Source organism: Capra hircus, chromosome 15 (genome assembly GCF_001704415.2).
Source record: "Capra hircus breed San Clemente chromosome 15, ASM170441v1, whole genome shotgun sequence".
NCBI lineage: Eukaryota > Metazoa > Chordata > Mammalia > Artiodactyla > Bovidae > Capra > Capra hircus.
The window spans coordinates 16340856-16364071 of record NC_030822.1 but is presented as its reverse complement, the minus strand read 5'-3'; the positions used below and the strand labels follow the sequence as shown (position 1 = coordinate 16364071).

Here is a 23216-nt window from a genome sequence, read left to right as displayed (position 1 = left end):
AGAAAAAGAATATGCTCTTGGCAAAGTATCCAAACAGTAGAAAGCTAAAGTTTTCTGTGACTTGTGACCCCCCTGGTTCTTTTTACCTGCCATCTAATATTCCACGGCATCAGGAGACAGACATATACCTCCTCTTGTTCTGACTACCCCACCTGGCTCTTGGCCGTCTTGATGTTGAAGCTCACCTCACTACTCCTTGGTCTGCATACATGCAGTCCCTCCCTTGTCAGATTCACACTCAGCAGCTTCAGTGACCGTCAAGTGTACCTTCCCCACCTTTCACTCAGCAGTTTGCTGTGTACCTGCTGCTGGTTCCTCTGGTCCCTGCTCAGTTTATTCTCTTTCCTTTCCCCTGAAAATTTAGATAGTAGTTGGCTGTGGATAGATTCACGTGTTTACTTTCTGCACTTAAATATTTTAATAACCTTTTTTGCTTCCAAATATTGCAAAAGTTGCAGAATATACTGGGTTCCTTCACCCTCCTGCTCTCCGCCCAGGTACTCCTTCACAATACAGTCTCATTTTGTCAGCAAGAAAAGGTTGCAAAGTATAGAAAAGTATAAAGAAGAAAGCAAAACTGGCTAGGAAAAAGCCCCATTAATATGTGGGCTATTTTGTGATAGTGATCCCCCGCTCCATCTATGTTTCTATCTATCTATCTTCTCTAATATGCTTGATTGAGATGCCAACATCTACTGGATCATGGAAAAAGCAAGAGAGTACCAGAAAAACATCTATTTCTGCTTTATTAACTATGCCAAAGCCTTTGACTGTGTGGACCACAATAAACTGTGGAAAATTTTTTTAACTTTTGTTTTAAAAAAATTTAATAACATGAGAAAATGATCACAATAAAGAGGACATCTCAATTAAGCATATTAGAGAAGATAGATAGATAGAAACATAGATGGAGAGGGGGATGACCAGACCACTTGACCTACCTCTTGAGAAACCTGTATGCAGGTCAGGAGGCAACAGTTAGAACTGGACATGGAACAACAGACTGGTTCCAAAGTGGGAAAGGAGTACGTCAAGGCTGTATATTGTCACCCTGCTTATTTAACTTATATGCAGTTAACATATATGCATGAGAAACGCTGGGCTGGAAGAAGCACAAGCTGGAATCAAGATTGCCGGGAGAAATACCAATAACCTCAGATATGCAGATGACACCACCCTTATGGCAGAAAGTGAAGAGGAACTAAAAAGCCTCTTGATGAAAATGAAAGAAGAGAGTGAAAAAGTTGGCTTAAAGCTCAACATTCAGAAAACTAAGATCATGGCATCTGGTCCCATCACTTCATGGGAAATAGATGGGGAAATGGTGTCAGACTTTATTTTTTTGGGCTCCAAAATCACCACAGATGGTGATTGTAGCCATGAAATTAAAAGACACTTACTCCTTGGAAGAAAAGTTATGACCAACCTAGATAGCGTATTGAAAAGCAGAGACATTATTTTGCCAACAAAGGTCCATCTAGTCAAGGCTATGGTTTTTCCAGTGGTCATGTATGGATGTGAGAGTTGGACTGTGAAGAAAGCTGAGCACCGAAGAATTGATGCTTTTGAACTGTGATGCTGGAGAAGACTCCTGAGAGTCCCTTGAACTGCAAGGAGATCCAACCAGTCCATCCTAAAGGAGATCAGTCCTGGGTGTTCATTGGAAGGACTGATGCTGAAGCTGAAACTCCAATACTTTGGCCACCTCATGCAAAGAGCTGACACATTGGAAAAGACCCTGATGCTTGGACGGATTGGGGGCAGGAGGAGAAGGGGACGAGAGAGGATGAGATGGCTGGATGGCATCACTGACTCGATGGACATGAGTTTGAGTGAACTCCAGGAGTTGGTGATGGACAGGGAGGCCTGACGTGCTACAATTCATGGGGTCACAAAGAGTAGGACATGACTGAGCGACTGAACTGAACTGATAAAGAGGAAAGCAAAACTGCCTAGGAAAAAGCCCTGTTAATATGTGGGCTATTTTGTGATAGTCATCCCCCACTCCATCTATGTTTCTATTTATCTATCTTCTCTAATATGCTTAATTGAGATGTCCTCTTTATTGTGACCATTTTCTCATGTTATTAATTTTTTTAAAACAAAAGTTTTAATGACTTTAGTGATTGTTTTGATAAACTGATTTTCTCTTACCCTGTTGCTTCTATTTTAAGTCTTCAAAGAGGAGAGTGACTGTCTCCTGTGTTCTTTATATCTTTCCACGGAACAATCATTGCTGTACCCTCCCAAGAGGGACACAGAGTTTATAACTCTCCCGTGTGCCTTCTGCTGCCTTATTTCATCTTCTGAGTCTCAAGTGGCAGAGCTATGGCAGAGCTGCTAGATTGTCGAATGGTAGGGAAGTGGCTGAAAGCCACCTTAGCCAGGAGGGTGCATGTCATTAACAGGGTCAGGGGCCTGGCTGAGCAAAATGACTTTGGAGCTGGGGTCTGGCCTCAGATTTGTGTTCTGCCCTGGGGAAGCACAAGTTAGGCATCTTACATAATCTGCTTGCACAGTGGCTTTCCTCTAAAATGGGGATACTGACAGACTTTTTCAATGTTTGTTGTGAGGATTGCTGCTGCTGCTGCTAAGTCGCTTCAGTCGTGTCTGACACTGTGCGACCCCATAGACAGCAGCCCACCAGGCTCCCCCATCTCTGGGATTCTCTAGGCAAGAATACTGGAGTGGGTTACCATTTCCTTCTCCAATGCATGAAAGTGAAAAGTCAAAGTGAACTCGCTCAGTCGTGTCCGACTCTTAGCGACCCCATGGACTGCAGCCTACCAGGCTCCTCCGTCCATGGGATTTTCCAGGCAAGAGCACGGGAGTGGGGTGCCATTGCCTTCTCCAGTTGTGAGGATTAGATGAGATGATATCTGAAAAGTGCTGAGTGTGGTGGCTAGCCAGAGTAATTGACTTTAAAAATGCAAAGTGGCTTAAAGCAAAACTGAGTGGTTACGGGGAAGACCATGTCTATTAGGATTTTGCCTTTGGTTTTGAATGGCTAAAGACATAGTTCTTTTATACACGCATACCTCTGAGATACAGTGGGCTTGGTTCCAGACCACAGCAATAAAGCAAATGTTGCAATAAAGTGAGTCACATGAATTTTTTGGTTTCCCAGTGCATATAAAAGTTATGACTACACTATGCCGTAGCCTCTTAAGTGCACATTTGCATTCTGTCTGGGAAGAAAAAGCAATATACCTACCTTAATTTAAAAACACAGAACAAAAAAGTGTTAATAGTAACAGCAAAGATCACCTATCACCGATTACCAATTACAAATATAATGAAGAAAAAGCTTAAGTTACCAAAATGTGACACAGAAACACAGAGTGAGCAAATGCTGTTGCAAAGATGGTGGTCACAGACTTGCTCAGCGCAGGGTTACCACACATCTTCAGTTTGTTTAAAAAAAAAAAAAGCAATATCTTCAAAGTGTAATAAAGTGAAGCTCAATAAAACAAGGTGTGCCCATGTTTTACTTAGTCCTTTTGTGAGTATCTGCCTGGTCTCAATTTCCTAGCGTCCACAGAAATCTTATCATCTAAGGAGGAGGGGGGATTCTTTTTATATATTGTCATGTATACATACATTCTAGAGAGTAATCCATTGGCAATTAAAGCAGATGTGATGCCTTATAGTATGTACATTGTAAATGATTGCACCATCCTGTGTATTCTCTGCCATAATTAAAGACCCTGTATCATTTAAATGTTTGGATATTGGTCTTCAGTAGTCTAAATGAGTAAATTATATCCGTTATCTGCCATTTGAGAAGAGCGGTTCTAGTTCACTACTTGGAAACTGGTAAATGAAAGAATCAAGCCTTTATCCTCCCTTTTCGTACATGAATTGTGTTTCTGAGTAATTAAAAAGCTGACTTAGGAAAGTTCTTTTTTTAATTGAAGAATATCAGCTAATAGAAGAATGAGAGAATTAGAGTATGTCTATTTTATAACCCTTAATGAAGAAATGGAGATCTTCAGTGGCTACTAAAACCATTAGATGAAAAATTGATAGGGAGTTTTATAATGGATTGGATCCGGCAGAAAAGTTCTGAAACCAGCAGTCAATCTTCTCACAGGCGGCTTTGAATCAATATTGCCCCATAGAGTGATAAGGAGCGTAGAAATCTGATCACACTATGGATATCTTTATATTATAGTTGTATAGATAGTACATCTGTGTACTTAAAAAAACCCAAAAGACGATGTTCTGATTCTTGCTTGAACTTTTCTGATATATTTTAAAGAACTCCAGAGGAGAAGACTCGTCTATTATAGATATTTACCCAGATATTTACCATTTTGACTGCTCTTCCTTGATTCATGTTGTTCCAAGTGTGTTTCTCATATCATTTTCCTTCTGTCTGCAGAACTTCCTTTAGCAATTCTTTTAAAGCAGTACTGCTGGCAACAAATGCTCTTAGTGTTCCTTCATCTGCGAATGTCTTTATTTTACCTGCTTTCCTGAAGGATATTTTTTACTGCACAGAGAATTCTGGGGTGACAGTTCCTTCCTCCACAGCCCTTTTAAGATGTTGTGCCACTTCCTCTGGCTTCTCTCATTTCCCGTGAGAAAGTTGTAGTTATTTTAAATTGTTTTCCTCTAGAGAACAGACTGTTTTCCTCTGGCTGCTTTGAAGATCGTTTTGGTCTTTAGTTTTCAGCAGTTAGGTGATAATGTATCTGGGTATGTGGATTTCTTTGAGTTTATCCTGGGAGGGTTCTCTCTGAATCTGTAGGATTTTGTCTGTTGCCCTACTTAGTACATTTTAAGCTATTCTTTCTCTCTCTTTAACTGAATTGTACTTGGTTTATAGCCCTCTTTCTTTCTTTTTTTTAAATGCGATTCTGCTAACAATTTTAGGTCCCTGAAGCTCTGTTCATTTTTTAGTCCATCTTTTTTCTTTTCATTGTCCAGATTGCATAGATTCTACTACTCTGCTCTTCGGCTAAAGTTTGTCAGCTTTCCTTCTTTTCTGTCACCCCCAGTCTGCTTTAAAGCCCCTACAGCAGGGTACTTTTAAAATTTCAGTATTTTTTAATTTGTCTTTTTTAATAGAAATGTAGTTTATTTACAATGTTATGTTAATACCTGCTGTATAGCGAAGTGATTCAGTTATACATATATATTAATACTTTCATTTTTACAGTATTTGTTTCTATCATGATTATCATAGGATACTGAAGATAGTTCCCTGTGCTATGCAAATAGGACATTGTTGCTTATCCATATGCTGCATAATAGCTTACATCTGCTTATCCCAACCTCCCACTCCATCCTTCCCCCAACCCTCCCCCTTGGCAAACACAAGTCTGTTCTCTCTGCCTGTGAGTCTGTTTCTGTTTCATAGGTAGGTTCGTTTGTGGCCTATTTGAAATTCCACATGCAAGAGATGCCTTGTGGTATCTTTCTGGTTCGCTTCACTTGGTGGGATTCTTTCTGGGTCCGCCCGTGCTGCTGCAGATGGCATTGTCCCATCGTTTTATGGCTGAGTGATACTCCACTGTGTGCGTGCACCACGCCTCCTCCACCCTTTCCTCTGTTGGTGGACACTTAGATGGTCTCCATGCCTGGCTGTTGCAAATAGTGCTGCTATGAACATAGGGTGCATGTGTATTTTTGAATCATAGTTTTGTCTGGACATGTGCCCAGGAGTGGGATTGATGGATCATATGGTCATTCTGGGCTTCCCTGGTGGCTCCGTGGTACAGAATCTGTTTGCAGTGTGGGAGACCCAGGTTCGATCCCTCGGTCAGGAAGATCCCCTGGAGGAGAGCCTGGCAACCCACTCAAATTCTTGCCTGGAGAATTCCATGGCTAGAGGAGCCTGGAGGGCTACAGTCTGTGGGGTCAGAAGGAGTCGGACATGACTGAAAGACAGCACGCACGTGGTAATTCTATTTTTAGTTTTATGAGGAACCTCCATAGTGATTGTTGTTGTTCAGTCGCTAAGTTGCTAAGCTCACCAGGCTCCTCAGTCCTCCACTATCTCCCAGACAGAGTTTGCTCAAATTCATGTCTACTGAGTCAGTGATGCCGGCTAACCATCTCATCCTCTGCCACCCTCTTCTCGTTTGGCCTTCAATCTTTCCCAGCATCAGAGTCTTTCCAATGAGTCACTCTTTGCATCTGGTTGCCAAAGTATTGGAGCTTCATCATCAGTCCTTCCAATGAATATTTAGGGTTGATTTCCTTTAGGATTGACTGGTTTGATTTCCTTGCAGTCCAAGGGACTCTTTAAGAGTCTTCTCCAGCACCACAGTTTGAAATAGTGGCAGTGCCAACTTACATTTCATCATTGGTTACTGTATTTTTTCAGTTCTAAAATTTTCTTTTGGTTCCTCTTTATATCTTGTGTTTCTTTGCTGAGACTTTTTATTTTCCGTTTGTTTTGAGAGTGTTCATGATTACTTGTTAGAATATTTGGATAATAGCTGCTTTAATGTCTGTGTCACGAATTTCCAACATCTGCCTTATTTTGGTGTTAGTATCTGTTGGTTATCTTTTCTCATGAGAGTTGAGATTTTCCTGTCTTTTCATATGCCAAGTAAAAAACTGGATTATATTCTGGCTATTTTGGTCATTATGTATGACACTTTGGGTTTTTATTAAACCCCATGGAGAAGGCTTATGTTTTTGCTTTAGTGGACAAATGACCCTGTTGGGTCAGGCCACAAGTTCCTGGCAGCCCTCTGTGGGCTGTGGTTACAGTTCTTCTCAGACTGTTTTTGCAGTGGCTGCTTGGACCTGTCCTGTGTCTGCACCTTCCAGTGGTCAGTCTGGGAGCTGGGCAGTGGTCTGTAGGTTTCTGTTATCACAGTCTGGTGTGCTCATTAGGACAAGATCCATGCATGTCCAGCTTGGGAATCCACTTCAGAATTCAGAAACTTTACGGAGTCGCTTTCCTAGGTTCTTTGCTCTCTGCGATCTCTCTGATATTTGCCCATTTCTTGGGAGTCTGAGAGGAGAGACTTGGCACCATTTCAGTGCTAGTTCAAATCTTGGTCTTCTTCCCCCAGATTGTTCTGCTCCAGTTTACGTCTCAGAATCTAAATGTCGCTGCTCCACGTGTTCCGTGTGGGTTTTCTTTAGCCGCGTTCAGTGGCAGAGCCAGGGTGCCATGTGGCTGCTCTGCCTGACTTGGATGTGGGGACGCCCAGAAGACAGTCCTAGCATTCAAGAAAAGAGACCCCCAAACACTAGCCTTCTGAGATGACCCTGGAGGCACACCCAGCACCGCTCTATGGTGTTTCTGCCCCAGGCATCCTACCTGAATCTGACGGAGGCTCTACCTGGCTCAGTCAGCTCAGGCTGCTCGAATGGAATACCGTACATTGAGTGGCGTACATGATAGAAACTTACTTCCCGGATCTGGAAGTCCAGGATCCGAGTACCAGCATGGTTGGGTTGGTGGGGTGGCCCCTCTTTCTGGTTGTAACCTCACATGGCTTTCTGTGCACAGGCGGAGAGAGTTTTTGCTCCTCATCTTGTAAGGGAGCTTATCCCATCATGAGAACGTCACCCTTTGACCTCAGCTAATCCTCAGCACCTCCCAAAGACGCCACCTCCTAATTCCATCTATTTAGGTGTTAGGGTTTCCACATATGAATTTAGGGGGAACATGAACATGCAATTCTTTCTCTTTATTAAAAAAAATTTTTTTCTTTTTGGTCATGTGTACAGCATGTGAGGTGCTAGTTCCCTGACCAGGGATTGAACCTGTGCCCTTGCATTGGAAGCAAGAGTCTTAACCACTGACCACCAGGGAAGTCCCCAAACTTGCAGTTCTTAACACTGACCACTAGTTTACAAAAATTCAGGGACAGGAACACATATGTTAGTGGCCCCATGGGCAGACAAATCACCAGATCCGGAATGTGGGACATTCTCCATCACTCAATCACATCCACAAATAAATTCTAAGAAAAAAATAATACAGGAAGGGAGAACCTACAGATTCAAAGAGACTAAGAGACAAACCAACCAAATGTAACATATGGATCTTGTTTCAACTCTGATTCAAACAAACCACTGTTTTAAAAAACTGGAGATTGTTGGGAAATCTTGAATTGTGGTTGTGTATCTAGTGATATTAAGGAGTTATTGCTAATTTTTTCAGTTTGAGGGTGACATTCTTACTTTTTAAAATAGTCTTTATCATTGATAAATATATCCTAGAGTATATGAAAGTAAAATTACATGGTGTCTGGGATATGTTTCAAGCCTTTCCTCTGGTAGGGGGTGGGGGAGATACTAATGGGCGAGGTAGGACTGAAACAGAATTGTCAGCATATTGGTACCTTTTTTTTTTTCATTTTAATTATGGATTTATTGCTTAGACTCTGGAAAATAAATTTTCTTCTCTCTTTTTTTAAATTGAAGTATAGTTGATTTACATTGCTGTGTTAATTACTGCTGTATAGCAGAAGTGATTCATTATACATATATATACATTTTTTAAAATATTCTTTTTCCTTATGGTTTATTGTATAATATTGAATAGAGTTCTCTCTGCTGTGCAGTAATACCTTCCTGCTTATTCATTCCATACATGAAAGTCCACGTCTGTTAACCCCAATCTCCTGCTCCATCTCTCCTCCAACTTCCTGCCCTCCCCCCCGACTCCGGCAACCATCAGTCTTATTTCTTTGTCCCTGATTGTGTTTCTGTTTCTTAGATAGATTCATTTGTGTCATAGTCTAGATTCCACCTGTAAGAGATATCAGATGACGTTTACCTTTCTCCTTTGACCTTCTTTGCCTTTGTCTGATGGTCTCTAGTTGCGTCCCTGTTGCTGCAGATGGCATTATTCCATTCTTTTTATGGCTGAGTAGTATTCCATTGTATATGCGCACCACACTGTCTTTACCCATTCCTCTGTCAGTGGGCGTTTATGTTGTCTCCGTGTCTTGACTCTTGTGAATAGTGCCGCTGTGAACATAGGGTGCATGTATCTTTTGGGGTTATAGTTTTATCTGGATGTCTGCCTAAGAGTGAGACTGCTGAATCATATGATAATTCTATTTTTAGTTTTCTGAGCAATTTCCTCATTTTTCTGCAGTGACTGTACCAACTTACATCCCTGCCAACAGTGTAGGAGGGTTCCCTTTTCTCCACACCCTCTCCAGCATTTGTTATTCGTAGACTTTTTATTGATGTCCATTCTGACTGGTGCGAGGTGGTACCTCACTGTAGTTTTGCATTTATCTAATCGTTAGTGATGCTGAGCCTCTTTTCAGTGCCTATTGGCCGCCTGTTTGTCTTCTTTGGAGAAATGTTAATATATATAGGCCTTCTGCCCATTTTTGGATCATACTGCTTCTGCTGCTGCTGCTGCTGCTGCTAAGTCGCTTCAGTCGTGTCCGGACTCTGTGAGACCCCATAGATGGCAGCCCACCAGGCTCCCCTATCCCTGGGATTCTCCAGGCAAGAACACTGGAGTGAGTCCTTCTCCAATGCATGAAAATGAAAAGTGAAAGTGAAGTTGCTCAGTTGTGTCTGACCCTCAGCGACCCCATGGACTGCACCCTTCCAGGCTCCTCCGTCCATGGGATTTTCCAGGCAAGGGTACTAGAGTGGGGTGCCATTGCCTTCTCCTTGGATCATACTAGTAGTTATTAAAGCCAGGTGATGGAAATACAGGGCTTCCCTGTACATTCTCTATTTTCATATGTAACTGGGATTTTCCAAAAATGGTATAAAGAAATAAAGGATAAAGGAGTGGTTTTGTTGGGTGGTGTCTTAACTTCAGCAAATAATTGAACAGTCATATTTTTAAAGAATTTTATTACTATGAAGTGTTTTTCCACCATTTGCATTCATTTGGCAGAAGTGAGGCTAAGCAAGGACCAGTATCCCTTCTAGAGGATCACAGTGCTGAGAATTTGCCCTTTCATTGCCTTCCTTCTTCCTTTTCACTGTGTTTGGCCTCTCCCTCCTGCCTCGTTCTCAGACATCCTTGGCAGGAGGTGAAGCCCTGGACCGGCTGGCAGCACAGCTCTCCCCAGTCCCTTGTTGGTGAGCTCGAGGACTCCTGCCAGGAACTGAGATGGCAGACCAGTCTGGATGACCACAGTGGAAAATTCCCTCAAGCAGAATCTTCTGCTGCTGTGTTCAGCATAGTTGTGCTCAGAAAACCCTCTATGCTTCTTCCACTGCTGATGCATTCTTGACTGTCCCCCTGAACAGCTGAATCGCCCAGCCAGTATATCTGTGTTTTTTATTCGTGGAGCCCCTCAGTGCTTGTGTATTTTTGTAGTTTTATTCATGTCCACCCGGATGAGATTCCCCATTTCCTCTTGACTCCTCAGCAGATCCATGGATGAAGCCTCAAGGAGATGTGCTTGCATCAATCAGAGGGGCTGGGTGAGCTGAGGAACAGAAGGGTATTTCCACCGTGTGCTCGGAAGCTCCATCAGCAAGGTTCCTTTAAAGGCTGCTGTGTGACCTGCTTCCTTGGGGGAGTTGTTGCTGGTCTGCCGAGGCTGGGCTTGTCTTTCCCTTGCCTGCTGGCACACCATCTTGGGCCTTCTTCAGACAAATGCCGTCGAATCAGACGCCTGCCCTGAATACCTTGTGAAGATACCTTCTCCCCTCTCCATCCTCCTGCTCCATCTCCTTCCCCTGCTTCACTCTTCTCCTCTGCACTTACCACCACTTTCCATTTATTGTCTGCCTTTGCTACTACACCATAATGGCCACTGGGTGATTGTTGGTGATTCACAGCTGTACTCCTAGTGCCAACTGTATGGCCTGGTTCAGTCTCCCCACGTGGTAAATGTACGTGGAATAAATTACGCTTTTCATGCTTTATCTTCCGTACCCACTGACCTGCCTGTCTCCCCAGTAGAGTGTAAGCTCTTTAAGAACAGGCTGGGTTTTCTTTCATCCTTAGTGCCTATTAGAGTGCTTAATTTATAGGAAATAGTGAGTAAATGTCTGTGGAATGAATGGATCGGGCAACTAATCAAACACAGGGTTAAAGAAAAAGACAGGCAGTCAGGATATATTCTTAACATGGGCATGTCTTGGTCCTCTTCTGCGGTTGCAGATAGTCACCCAGAGGGCACATTTAGATTGCACATTGTGTATTCACCCCAATTGCTACCTTCTTTCAGATTCATTCTCTTTCCAAGATTTCTGTGCCAGACACCATGCACGATGAGGTGAGGGATGTAGAAATGGCTTTGCTGAGATGATGCTCAAGCCAGGGAGACCAAAATCATCTTACCCAAGTAATTACAGTATGGGTGGACAGCTGGGAGTACTGTGAGAATCACTGATCAGAGGAGGGGTTATTTCCCTCTAGGCTTACCAGAGCAGGTTATTGAAAGAGGTGGATCCAGGAGGATGGGTACCATTTAAAAGTTGGTGGTATAGTTCCATAAAGTCTTTTAGGCTGAAGGCCCAGGCAGAGGCAGGGAGGTATGCAGACCGTGCAGGGCCTAAGATGCCACTTGGCTGACAATGACTGAGCACCTATGTATCTGGTACATTTTTATATGCTCTACCTGTTTGATCTCATTTTAGGTTGGTAATACTATGACTCTCTTTTGGTAGAGAAAGAAGTGAGATCCAGAAAGGTTAAATAACTTGTCTAAAGTCACATAGTAAATGGCAAAATTGTGACATCAACCCAGGTGGTTATAAATCCAGGGTCTGAACTCTTAACCACTATACTAATGTGAATCCTCAGTAATAATTACTATTATAAGCATTTATTGAGCTTCTGCTGTGGGCCACATGTGATTCTCAGTTATCTCATTTGATTTTCACAAAATCTTAAGACACAGGCACTATTCCTGTTTCTACTATGCACACATGCTAAGTTGCTTCAGTCGTGTCTGACCCTTTACGACCCCATGGACTGTAGCCCACCAGGCTGCTCTGTCCATGGAGAGTCTCCAGGCAAGAATACTGGAGTGGGTTGCGATTCCCTTCTCCAGGGAATCTTCCAGACTCAGGGATCAAACTCGCATCTCTCAGATCTCCTGCATTGGCAGGTTCTTTACCCACTGAAACACCTGGTAAGTCCACATGAGGAAATTGAGGCTGAAAGAAGTTAAAGAATTTTCCTAATGTCATGTAGCTCGTGAGTGGTAGAGCTGAAATTTGAACCCAGGTGGATTTCATTCCCTCACTATTAATCATTACAGAAAAATGTATGCTTGGAAGGGTAGGCTGCAACAGGTCATGAAATGTTAACAGTCTGGTTAATAACTTCTAGGGATGTGATGTACAACATGATAAATATAATAACACTGCGGTATGTTATTATGTATGAAAGCTGTTAAGGGAGTAAATCCTGAAAGTTCTCCTCACAAGAAAAAAAAATTTTATTTCTTTAATTTTGTATTTATTTGAGATGATAGATGTTCACTAACCTTAGTGTGATCATCATTTCATGATGTATGTAAATCAAATCATTATGCTGTATGATTAAACTTATACAGTGCTATACATCAGTCATATCTCAATAAAACTAGAAGGAAAAAAAGTTAACCAACTAAGATTGTATTTTATTCCCGGTGAGGAGCAGTTGATTCTGAGCTGAGTGCAGAGTGAGGAAGGGAGAAGGTCAAGCATGGCTGGAGTCTGGAGAGCTGGGACATGGTGGTCTCTTTTTAAAATTTTTATTTTTAATTGGAGGATAATTGCTTTACAATGTTGCATTGATTTCTGCCATACATCAGTGTGAGTCAGCCACAGGTATACATATGTCCCCTCCTTCTTGAACTTCCCTGCCACCTCCCACCCCATCCCACCCATCTAGGTTGTCACAGAGCCCTGGGTTGAGCTCCCTGCATCACACAGCAAATTTCCACTGGCCATCTGTTTTGCATATGGTAACATACATGTTTCAATGCTATTCTCTCAATCCGTTCCACCCTTGGTGGTCCCTTTAAGACAAGTGGACCCAAGGAACAAGGGAGCAGTTGGGGAGAGAGGTAAGGATGTCAGTGTCAGCCATGCAGAGTTTGAGGTGAAGGGGACAGTCAGGCAGAGGTGTCCACAAAGTGTCAGGAGAAAGAGGATTGTCCTTGGAGGGAAGATCTGGGGAGCCATCCACAGAAGAGTGGTGACCAAAGCAGTGAAATTGAAATTGGAGGGAGGCAGGCTGGGTGTGGGACAGGAGTAGCCGGCTCAGGAAGCCTCTGCAAGGAGGAGGTAAACAGCGATTAGCAATGACAGGCTCTGCCGCTGCCGCCGTGCTGCCTCTAGAGGGCTTCTGAAATTTCACATCCTCCAGGTCCTTGCATGGTCAGTCGCTGGAGTTGCGTCCAGCTCTTTGCGACCCTATGGACCATAGTCCACCAGGATCCTCTGACCACGGCACTCTCCAGGCAAGAATACTGGAGGCGGTTGCCATTTCCTCCTCCAGGGGATTTCCCCACCCAGGGATCTAACCCGTGTCTCCCGCATCTCCTTTATTGTGGATTGATTCCAGGTCCTTAGAGGCTGGGGAAAAGGCAGATGAGATTGAGGAACCTTTGCCTCCTCTTGCTTGACCAGAGTGGCAGCCTTTGCCTTCCTGCAGACTCAAAAGAGGGCTCCCTTGGAATGCCGCTGCACGTGGCCCTGCTGTGTCTCGGGGGGCCGAGGGGCTGCTCTGAAAGGCAGCACAAACTTGCCTCTGGCTGCAGACAAGCCGCCTCTTCTTTGAAGGTCAGGGCTGCCAGCATCTTGCAGGCCACAAAGGAAGCAGTGCTTGTTAATGGGTCGGATTATTGGCAGAGAGGCTTAGGGCCGGACATCCTCCGTCCTGGAACAGAGAAAGTCCCCTAGTTGCCTGGTTCCCAGGGAAACGGGGGCTGGGAAGACAAGATCCCCACGGAGACGGGGAGGTTGGGATGCTTGGTGAGGAAGTGAGTGATCACCACCACCTCCCTGGACTGTGGAGCAGATGGGGGCTGTGGGGGCTGTGGGGGCTGGGGACGAGGCGGTTTTCATTGATGTGTTTTGTTCAGAACCCTTTGAGGTGGGAAAGGGGCCGACTTCACAGACTTTAAATGGATTAAAGGCAATATTTCCTACATCCTGCTGGAGATAGATAGCTTCATTTCCTGTCTTGAAGCCGCTCAGTTGCTTTTGGATGACTTGCAGTGAGCCCTGGGTCTTTTCCTTCAGATGTGGTTGGAGTAATTGCCGCCAGTTTAATTAACCACTGAGTTTAACCTTAACTCACCCCTCCCTCCCTCTGGCGGGGAGAGACAACTTCTCTTTCCTGAGTCTTGTGGGCTGGGAAACAGATTCTTAGATCCCTGTGTTTGTTGTGGTAAGAAGAGCTGGGGACCTTTGGAGTCACTGTTGAGTTTTTGAAGTTAACTCTGTAGACAGTTTTCTCCATCCCCATTGAAATAAATGCTGGAAAGAGCAGTGTTCCTCTTGCTAGTTAAGCGAGTAGAATAATACATTTTTTCAGTGACTGGGAAACCTTAACAAGGACAAAGGAACATACACGTGGAGCACATTAAATTTTGCTAGAAGACACAGACATAACATCCCGAAGTAGGAAGCGCTTCCTGGTTAGTTTATGGGCTGTCCAGCAGTTATGTTTCCGAGTTCTGGGTGAGTGGCCTGTGGCATTGCAGGAACCCCTGAGACTTGACCACTTTCCACTCCCCTGCCCAGAGCCTATATAGTCAGTCCACCGTACACACACCCTGAAATCTGCCTCAAGCCTGGTAAATGCTGCAGAGGCCCTGGGAGAAATAGAGTGAAACCTGAGTTGTCTGGGGTCTTTGCAGAGATTTTACTCTGGGTAAGTGAGTCTTTGACGGGGTTTTGTCTCAGATGTGTGTAGCCTGTCTTCATCAGTGCCTCTCGGGAGCTCTGTTGTTTAGACTGGGCTTTCCAGGTGGCACTAGTGGCGAAGAGCATGCCTGCCTGTTCAGGAGACATAAGAGACACGGGTTCAATCCCTGGGTGGGAAGGATCTCCTAGAGGAGGGCCTAGCAACCCACTCCAGTATTCTTTCCTGGAGAGTCCCATGAACAGAGGAGCCTAGTGGGCTACAGTCCATAGGGTCGCAGAGTCAGACATGACCGACGTGACTTAGCACGCACATTGTTCAGACTGGGCTATAATACAGGGTTGCCTTTGGCTCCATTTAGAACTTCTTGATCTCTTTTGAAACTATCTTGGGCTCTTCTGCTTTTGGAATTCTAACGTGGCTTTTTATAGTTTTGGGGGCCCCTCCCCTGGTTGTCAGCTTTTACTTCTTGCTGGCGCTTTGTCTGCAGGTTGGCAGCAGCATCTTGTCTCCCTTCTGGTTTGCTGTGTCCTTGGGAACTGAAACACAAACCTCGTTGGAATTTACATAAACAGAGAATCAATAGACCTGGGGGAGGGGAGGGCTTGAGGGTCCATCCTGAGGATGCTGCCAGCACCTGAAGGGCACCGACATCCTGAAGTGTGTTTTGATGGTTTGGAGGCCTTTTTCTGGCTTGCTGCTGGGTTTAGGGAGTATTCTTCTGGCATCCTTTGCCTCTCTTTCTCTGCCCTGCCTTGGAGGTGAGACGTAGTGTTTTATGAGGAGCTATCGATAAGGAGGAATCCCCGGTGTGGCTGTTGACCTGTATCTACCTGTGTCCTCTGAGCAAATGGGCTACAGAATTCTGAAGACAGGGATCTGTAGACCAGAGATAACTGTGGGGAAAGAGTAAAGGAAAGTGAGTGATCACTGAAACATTTCTGCCAAATTAGACTCTTTAAAACTCTTAGTAGACTCTTTCAAACATACTGAAAAAGAAAAGTTAAATGAACACCTGTGTTCCCCACACCCTATTTTAAAAATCATATTAACTGTGTGTGCGTGTTAGTCATTCAGTCGTGTCTGACTCTTTGTGACCCTGTGGACTGTAGCCCACTAGGCTCCTCTGTCCATGGGATTCTCCAGGCAAGAATACTGGAGTGGGCTGCCATTCCCTTCTCCAGGGGATCTTCCCAACCCAGATCTCCTGCATTGCAGGCAGACTTTTAACCATCTGAGCCACCGGGGGAGTCCCACATATTACCTATAGTTATGGCTGTATTTGGAGAAGGGCATGGCAACCCACTCCCGTATACTTTCCTCGAGAATTCCATGCACAGAGGAGTCTGGCAGGCTGCAGTCCATAAGGTCACAAAGAGTCAGACATGACTGAGCAACTAACACACACATGGCTATATTATTATAATTAATAGTACTGTATTATAATACATTCTGATGTTGTAACTATATTAACTATAGTTAATAGTACCATGCTATATATTTGAAAATTACTAAGAGAGTAGATCCTTGAAGTTCTCATCACAAAAAGGATTTTATAACAATGTGTGGTGACGGATGTTAACTAGACTTATTGCAATGTATACCAATATCAAATCGTTGCATTTTACACCCCAGACTAATATTATGTTGTATGTCAGTTATTTCTCAATGGAAAAAAAAAAACATATTGCTATATTCCTTATTTGCTTCAGGTTTTTAAAATAATAAAATCTTACCAAATATCATTACCAGTCTTCAGTACACCCTTCTCTGATCCTGTCCTCCCCTTCTCTCCAGAGGCGTCCACTGACCTGACAATGCAAGTATGTATTTTCATAACTTGAATAATAGAGAGCATTCTTTTGCATAGGTAATTTTATCTGAGTGGTACAACCCTATGCATATTTTTATATAACTTGCCAGTATCTTTTATAACTTTTTCCCCATGATTATATTTGTGAGATTGATCCATCTTGATTCCGGTCCTTTCTTATTTTATATTTTTTTAAATTGAAATATAGTTGATTTACAGTGTTATGTTCATTTCTGCTATACACCAAACTGCTATACACATATATATTCTTTTTATCTTTTCTGTTATAGTTTATCCAAGGATATCAAATATAGTTCCCTGTGCTGTACAATAGGACTTGTTTATTGGTTCATTCATTTTTCACTGCTGTTCAGCAGGTGTTGGCCCCAAATTGTCCTATGCCCTGTTCAGAAAGTTACTTAACTTTAAATGCATGTATCACCCATAAATCAAGTTTTATTGGAACACAGCCCTGATCTTCATTTATGAGTTTTCTATGGCCACTTTGTACCACTGTGGCAAAGTTGAGTAGTTAAGGAAGAGGCCAAAACCCAAAGGTTACTAAAGGCTAGAATATTTACTATCTGGTCCTGTACAGAAAAAGTTAGCCATCTCCTGCTGTAAAATTTTGTTATAACAATGTAGCACATGGTGTTAATCCTCCTGTGGGTGAATATTTGGGTCATTGCTAATATTTTTATTTTACAAACAGTGTTTCAGTGAACATTTGTGTAGCTGGAAGTGAAATGACTGGGCCATGGGGCATATGCCCTTTAAGCATCACCTGGTATCACTAAATTGGTCTCCGAGGTGGATCTACAAATTTACGCTCCCACGAGCAGTCTCTAAGACTTCCTCTCCCTCCCCAGCCTGACCAACAACCTGGAATTTTAAGACCTGAAGTTTGGCAAGTCTGCTGCGGTTCAAGTGGTGCTTTCGTTTCTGGCTGTTGTCAACAATTTTTCAAGTTGTTATTGAGCGTTTGCCATTGCTCTGATGGGAATTGCCCGGTCGTGTCCTTTGCCCATTTTCCTATTAAGTTGTTTGTCTTTTTTCTTTGAAATTGTGAGAGTTCTTTCTATATTCTGATTCTGGTTCTTTTGGTTATATGCATTGGAAACAAATATATGTATTAATTCTATGCACTGAGACTGGTTTTTGGTCCTGGTGGATTCTTTAGCAGCAGAGTTGTGTGTTAAGGTGTAGACAGTCTTCATTCATTTGGAGGTATGTGTGCTCTGAACAGGGCTTCCCAGGTGGCGCTAGTGGGAAAGAACCCACCTGCCAGTGCAGGAGACATAAGAGACATGGGTTCAGTCCCTGGGTTGGGAAGATCCCCTGGAGGAGGACATGGTAACCCACTCCAGTATTCTTGTCTGGAGAATCCCATGGACAGGGGAGCCTGGCAGCCTACAGTCCATGGGGTTGCACAGAGTCAGACACGACTGAAGCAACTTGGCACACATGCACGTGATCTGGATATACTCACACTTACACATATGCACGCATATATGTGGTATGCACGTGCTCACCTGTGACTTCTTTTCTTTGGAAAAGTTTATGAGGTTGAAAGGGTCCAAGGCTGAAGAAGGGTCAGTAGACGCCAGCAATGTCTTTAAGATTGGTTCAGCACAGCCCTCCTACTGAGGGGTAGGGGGACTCAGGTAAGTTTGCAGCAGCCCCTTCTTGGAAGTGTTTCCTTTCTAGGTGGGATTTTCCACTTTTCCAAGGCTGTCCATTAGAGTGAGCTGATTGTTGTCGATGCTTTGGCTGCACAGATATGACCCAGAGGGTCCCAGGGAAGCCAGAGGCCACCATGGTGGGATGCTGAAGGGTTTGGAGGGCTGCCTTGGACAGAAACCAAATGTGACTTGTGGTTTGGGGTTTCCCCTTTCTGGTTTTGGCTGAAGTCAGACTTTGGTTTCAGCATGATCAAGTGGAACCATTCTCTGACCCACAGCGATTTAAATAATTAAAACTTCCATTTCCAGGCCAGACGCCTATTGCTTGCCTTCACACTGGTCCCTCATCTTCAAAACTAAGAGCGCTGACTTCCCCATCCCTCTGCTTCCTCTGACCTTTCACATTAAACTTTCTGAGTCGACAAATTAAAAAATAAAAACCTCCACAGCCCTTTGGGTTTGCAGGGCCCTGTGAAGTTTGCAGTCTGCAGCTGTGGTTGCAGTGCATCTTGACAATCGCTCTGTGAAGCAGATGGGAAAGATAAATGCCGGCGAGGACCACCCAGAGATGCTGGTGCTGACTTGTTCCTAAGCCCATAACTGTCTTCAGCGCTGGGTCTGTCCTGCTGCTCTGGTACCATGCATAATGCAGGTGCTGGCTCAATTCGTAACCCAAGGTCCCAAGAGGGCCCCTCTTCATCATCACCAATGTCGCTCCTTTGGGAGGGGCCGCACTCTGGAGGACCAAGGCAGACATAACTTGGGGAGCACGTCCAACATTTCCTGCACCCCTATGTGTCAGACTCTGCACTGCACATTTTCTCACATGCCATCTCATTCGAGCATTCACTGATGCTCAAATGAAGGCTGTAAGTAGCAGGGCCAGCTTCATGGACCTGTGACCAGCACAGGATTCGTGCTTAGCTCTGAAGCATGCCAGACTTGGTTTTATGCCCAGCACTTATCTTTTTGAATTTTTAAATAATTTCTGAAAGATGACCTCACATTGTCAATTCGCAGTGGGCCCTCAAATTATGGAGCCTGTACTGTACACGGAAAAAGGAGTCGGGGCTCAGAGAAGTGAAATAAGTTACCTTAGATCACACAGCTAATAAATGGCAGAGTTGGGGCTGGAGTAATTTCTCCTTTTGCTGCTTCATTGATCGAAAATAGAACCCTGGAAAGAGCCTTGCTTGAATAGTGCTGCAGGGAGTGGTGAAGCAAGATAAATTGTGCAGTAGAAACAGTGATTTTCCTTGGAGATTTGCTTCGTTAAGGGGTTTTGTGTTGACTTCACACTGGCTGGTTGCCACCTTCTTCCTTGAGGGGAGAGACCATTTCTGTCATTTTTCTTTTTGAGGTTTCTGAAAGTGCCTGTATCTGGGGGCCACTCAGGCTGACCAAGTGGGTTAATGGTTTTTTTTTTGTTTGTTTGTTTGTTTTTTTGCAAAGTAGACCACTGCACTCACCTGGGTGAGCTGGAGAAACACAAAGACTTACGGGAAGGTCCATAGTTAAGGAACCAGTAGGATCCAACATAGCCCTTGGATTACGTGTGCCGTTGCTCCGTCAGTGGCAGAGGTTCATGGATCCCCAACCCAGCTTCTCCTTCTGTCTTTGCTCTTCTCTGTGTGTCCTTATGTTACCAACCGTTCCATTCTTGACTCTGCCGGGAGATTCCAGTTTTGCTCTAGACCCCTCAGAGGCTGCTGACCTGCCTCGAGGTGGACCAGTTGGGGCTGGGCATTGCCCTCTAGCCATGTTGGTATGCTTATAGGACACCAGCATGATGCCTTGTAAGAAGCTTTTTTTTTTTTTTTTCAAATAATTTATTTTTTAATGTTTTATTTTTAACACCAAAGCCATTTTGTACAGGTGAATAGCTGATTAACAGTGTTGTGATAGTTTCAGGTGAACAGTGAAGGGATTCAGCCAGACATACACACGCATCCATTCTCCCCCAAACTCCCCTCCCATCCAGGCTGGCACATAACATTGGTCATGTACACACTGCTGTATTTAAAATGGATAACCAACAAAAACCTGTGGTATAGCAGAAAAAGGAGCTTTTAGAATGGGGCACAATCAGTCTTGCCCTATGCCCTATCCAAGTCATTGCTTGACCAGTCTCCCAGGACAAGCTTTGAGTCAGCCATCCGAGCTGAGTTCACTGCTTCCAGAGCAGGACATACCCCTAGACGGAGAAGGTTCTGGGCATCCCAAAGGGACTGGCTAACCTCCCTGGTGATCTGCTCTGTTCTCCCTTCACAGCAGCAAATCCTCTGCTCTGCTCCACTGCCCGCTACCACTGCAAGAATGGCCTCTGCATCGACAAGAGCTTCATCTGTGATGGGCAGAATAACTGTCAAGACAACAGTGACGAGGAAAGCTGTGAGAGTTCTCAAGGTAGGAGCCTCCCAGCTTCTTAAAAAATAAATAAATAATTACGACACTGCACCACGGTAATGCCAAAAAAGGCAACTCCCATCCCACCTCCAGATACAGCAGCTGTGTTCATTTCTGCTCTTGCCATGCAGCTCTCGTACACGTGGTTTTAACCATAACCCACCTACCATTTTGTACTTCATATTTCTCATGCATAAAATAGCAAATGCACATTTTTCTCTTCAAAACTGTGATTTGCCTAGCTGCACTGCATACCGTGACAGTGCTCTCTGCTATGGTTTTCTGAGTAGTTGCACTGCTGGGAGCCACTGAGGTATTTCCATTGAGTTACTTCTTCAGGATAAATTCAGCAGACTAAGACATCTGCGCAGTTCATAACTACATCTCATCATAGAGCTGCTGGGAAGTTTTTAAAAATTTTCCACTGGTGCTAGTATTGTCTGTGTGTATCAGGTTTACAGTAATATCCCAAGAGTTCACTCTTGTCCTCTTTTCCCTATTTTGGCTGATTTAGTAGTCATAGAATGATAGTTCCCCAAATACTTTAGTTTGCGTTTCTCTGATGATGAGCTAAGTTAACATTTTCTCCTGGGTGTTTGTTTACTACTTCGTTTCCTCTCGTGTGAATTGCCTATTCCTCTCAGAGCTGTTGAATGGAAACCAAAGGATGCATTTGGGGATGGAAGGATGAGCTTTTTAGGGAACCCAGAAGGACACTGAGGGGTCATATCCTCCCCTGTTAAAACTGACTGGATACCTTTTCTTATTCATTGACTCTTTTCCAGGTAACACATATTTATTTCTTCAGTGATTAGAAAAAAATACAAAGATTTTTAAAATGCATGTCAATTTTAAGGCATCCTAAAAAGTATATAATTCTAATGTTATAATGTTATAATGTTATAATCTGGTATCATATGCAATCCTTATTTTTCTCACTTAGTATTAAGTTGTGATCCACCCATATTATTTTGCTGGTAGAGATTATTTGTTTTGACCGTTATTCAGTACGCCACTCTATGATTGTGTCACTGATTACAGATTTAATAATATTACAAAAAAGAAAAACAAGATAAGGATGGATAACTGGTTAACTCATATGTTGGGAGGTAGGATGAAGTTAGATGGAGGTTCCTTTCAAGGTCCTAGCTTTAATTTTTGTAAGTGTTTATTACATTGTTAAGAATGAATGAATGAACAAATGGGCCATGCACAGACCCCTGGTGAGAGTGGGCCACACATTAAGGCTTATGATTAATCCATTCCATATGCCTGAGGTCCATAGATGAGAAAAGACACAATCCGTATCTACTTGGACTTTTCCAAAATTTGTACAGAGAGCAGCTCTTGGAGGTGGGTCTTGGGCAAAGTTAGCCTCTGATTGTCCTGGCCTAGAAAAATCCCCTCTTTGTATCCTCTCCTCATGAGTGGCTCTCAAAGTTTAGTTCTCAGACCAGCAGGATCAGCATCACTTGGGAACTCTTTACAGCAAAGTTCAGGCTGTACCCAGACCCACTGAACAGACCCTAGGGGTGAGTCCAGCAACAATCTGTGTTTTAATAGGCCCTCCAGGTAAATTGAATTCATGTGAAAATCTGTGAACCATTATAATCCATTAGCGATATGAATGTCCCTGTGCTCTGGGTATAATTCTAGTATTGAAGGGTATGCTTTTGTCTGTCAGGCAGCTTCTAAATGCAAACTGACTGCTAATTTTGCTGCTGAAAGGGCACAAGTGTTCCCATGCTGGGGGAATACCTGACCCATCCGGGGCTTTTAAATTTCAGAGGCATCTTGAGTAGACACTATATTGTGTAGGATTTGACCTATTGTCATCTTAATAACAGCTAATGTTTATTGATCCCTGCCCTGTACCAGCTACTATGCTGGGCACCTTCTGTACATGAACTCCTTTAGTCAAAATATCAGTACATTCCAGCTGCTTCTGCTGGGCTTCTAGCCCTCAAAAATTGCATCATTGCTTCCAGTTGATGTGGGAAAATAAAATGAGATTTTATGATGCTTATTTTGATGGAATGGAAAAAAACTGACCCCAAGACAGGAAATAGGGTGCTTGAAATACTTTTCCTCTAATTTGATGAGGGTATGAAAAGGTCGTGTCTCCACTGAGAGACTCCAGCTTTGTGTGCGCCTCTCCTCTCTTCTTCCTCTCGTCCCCAGTTACTTCCTTTCCTTACATGTGGCCTTGCAAAGCAACAACAAACCCTGCCAAGACTTGGAAGCAGGAATGGGACTGTGAAAGTATAGTCATTACTGTACCTTTCAATTCCAGATGGGATGTATTGGAGGCCAAAGAACACTCTGGTGGAATCGAATTTTAACTGGGGCTTCACTGATTGGAGTGTAAACCATTACAAGTCAATTCCACAAGCAGTGGCTTTGGAGCAGTCTTTGCATATGACTTTCTGTTGCTTAGGAACCTTCCCTGAGAGGGTGCATCTGAGGGTCAGCAGGTGCTGCTCTGCACAGATTGGCTGTGGGCAGCACCTAGGTGGTCTTAAGCATGCTGGATTCAGTCCTAATTGAA

The 23216-nt window shown here is 43.7% G+C and overlaps 1 protein-coding gene across 3 annotated transcripts in view; it reads left to right on the top strand.

The window, feature by feature from the left end:
* Positions 1–23216, top strand: part of LDLRAD3 (low density lipoprotein receptor class A domain containing 3) — a 269530-nt gene that overhangs the window by 125564 nt on the left and 120750 nt on the right. For 2 of the 3 annotated variants that reach the window (XM_018059234.1, XM_018059236.1), the window contains exon 4: positions 20534–20668. In XM_018059234.1, coding sequence (XP_017914723.1) covers positions 20534–20668 — 135 coding nt within the window. The remainder of the gene's footprint in view (positions 1–20533; positions 20669–23216) is intronic. The other variant, XM_018059235.1, reaches the window with a different exon arrangement.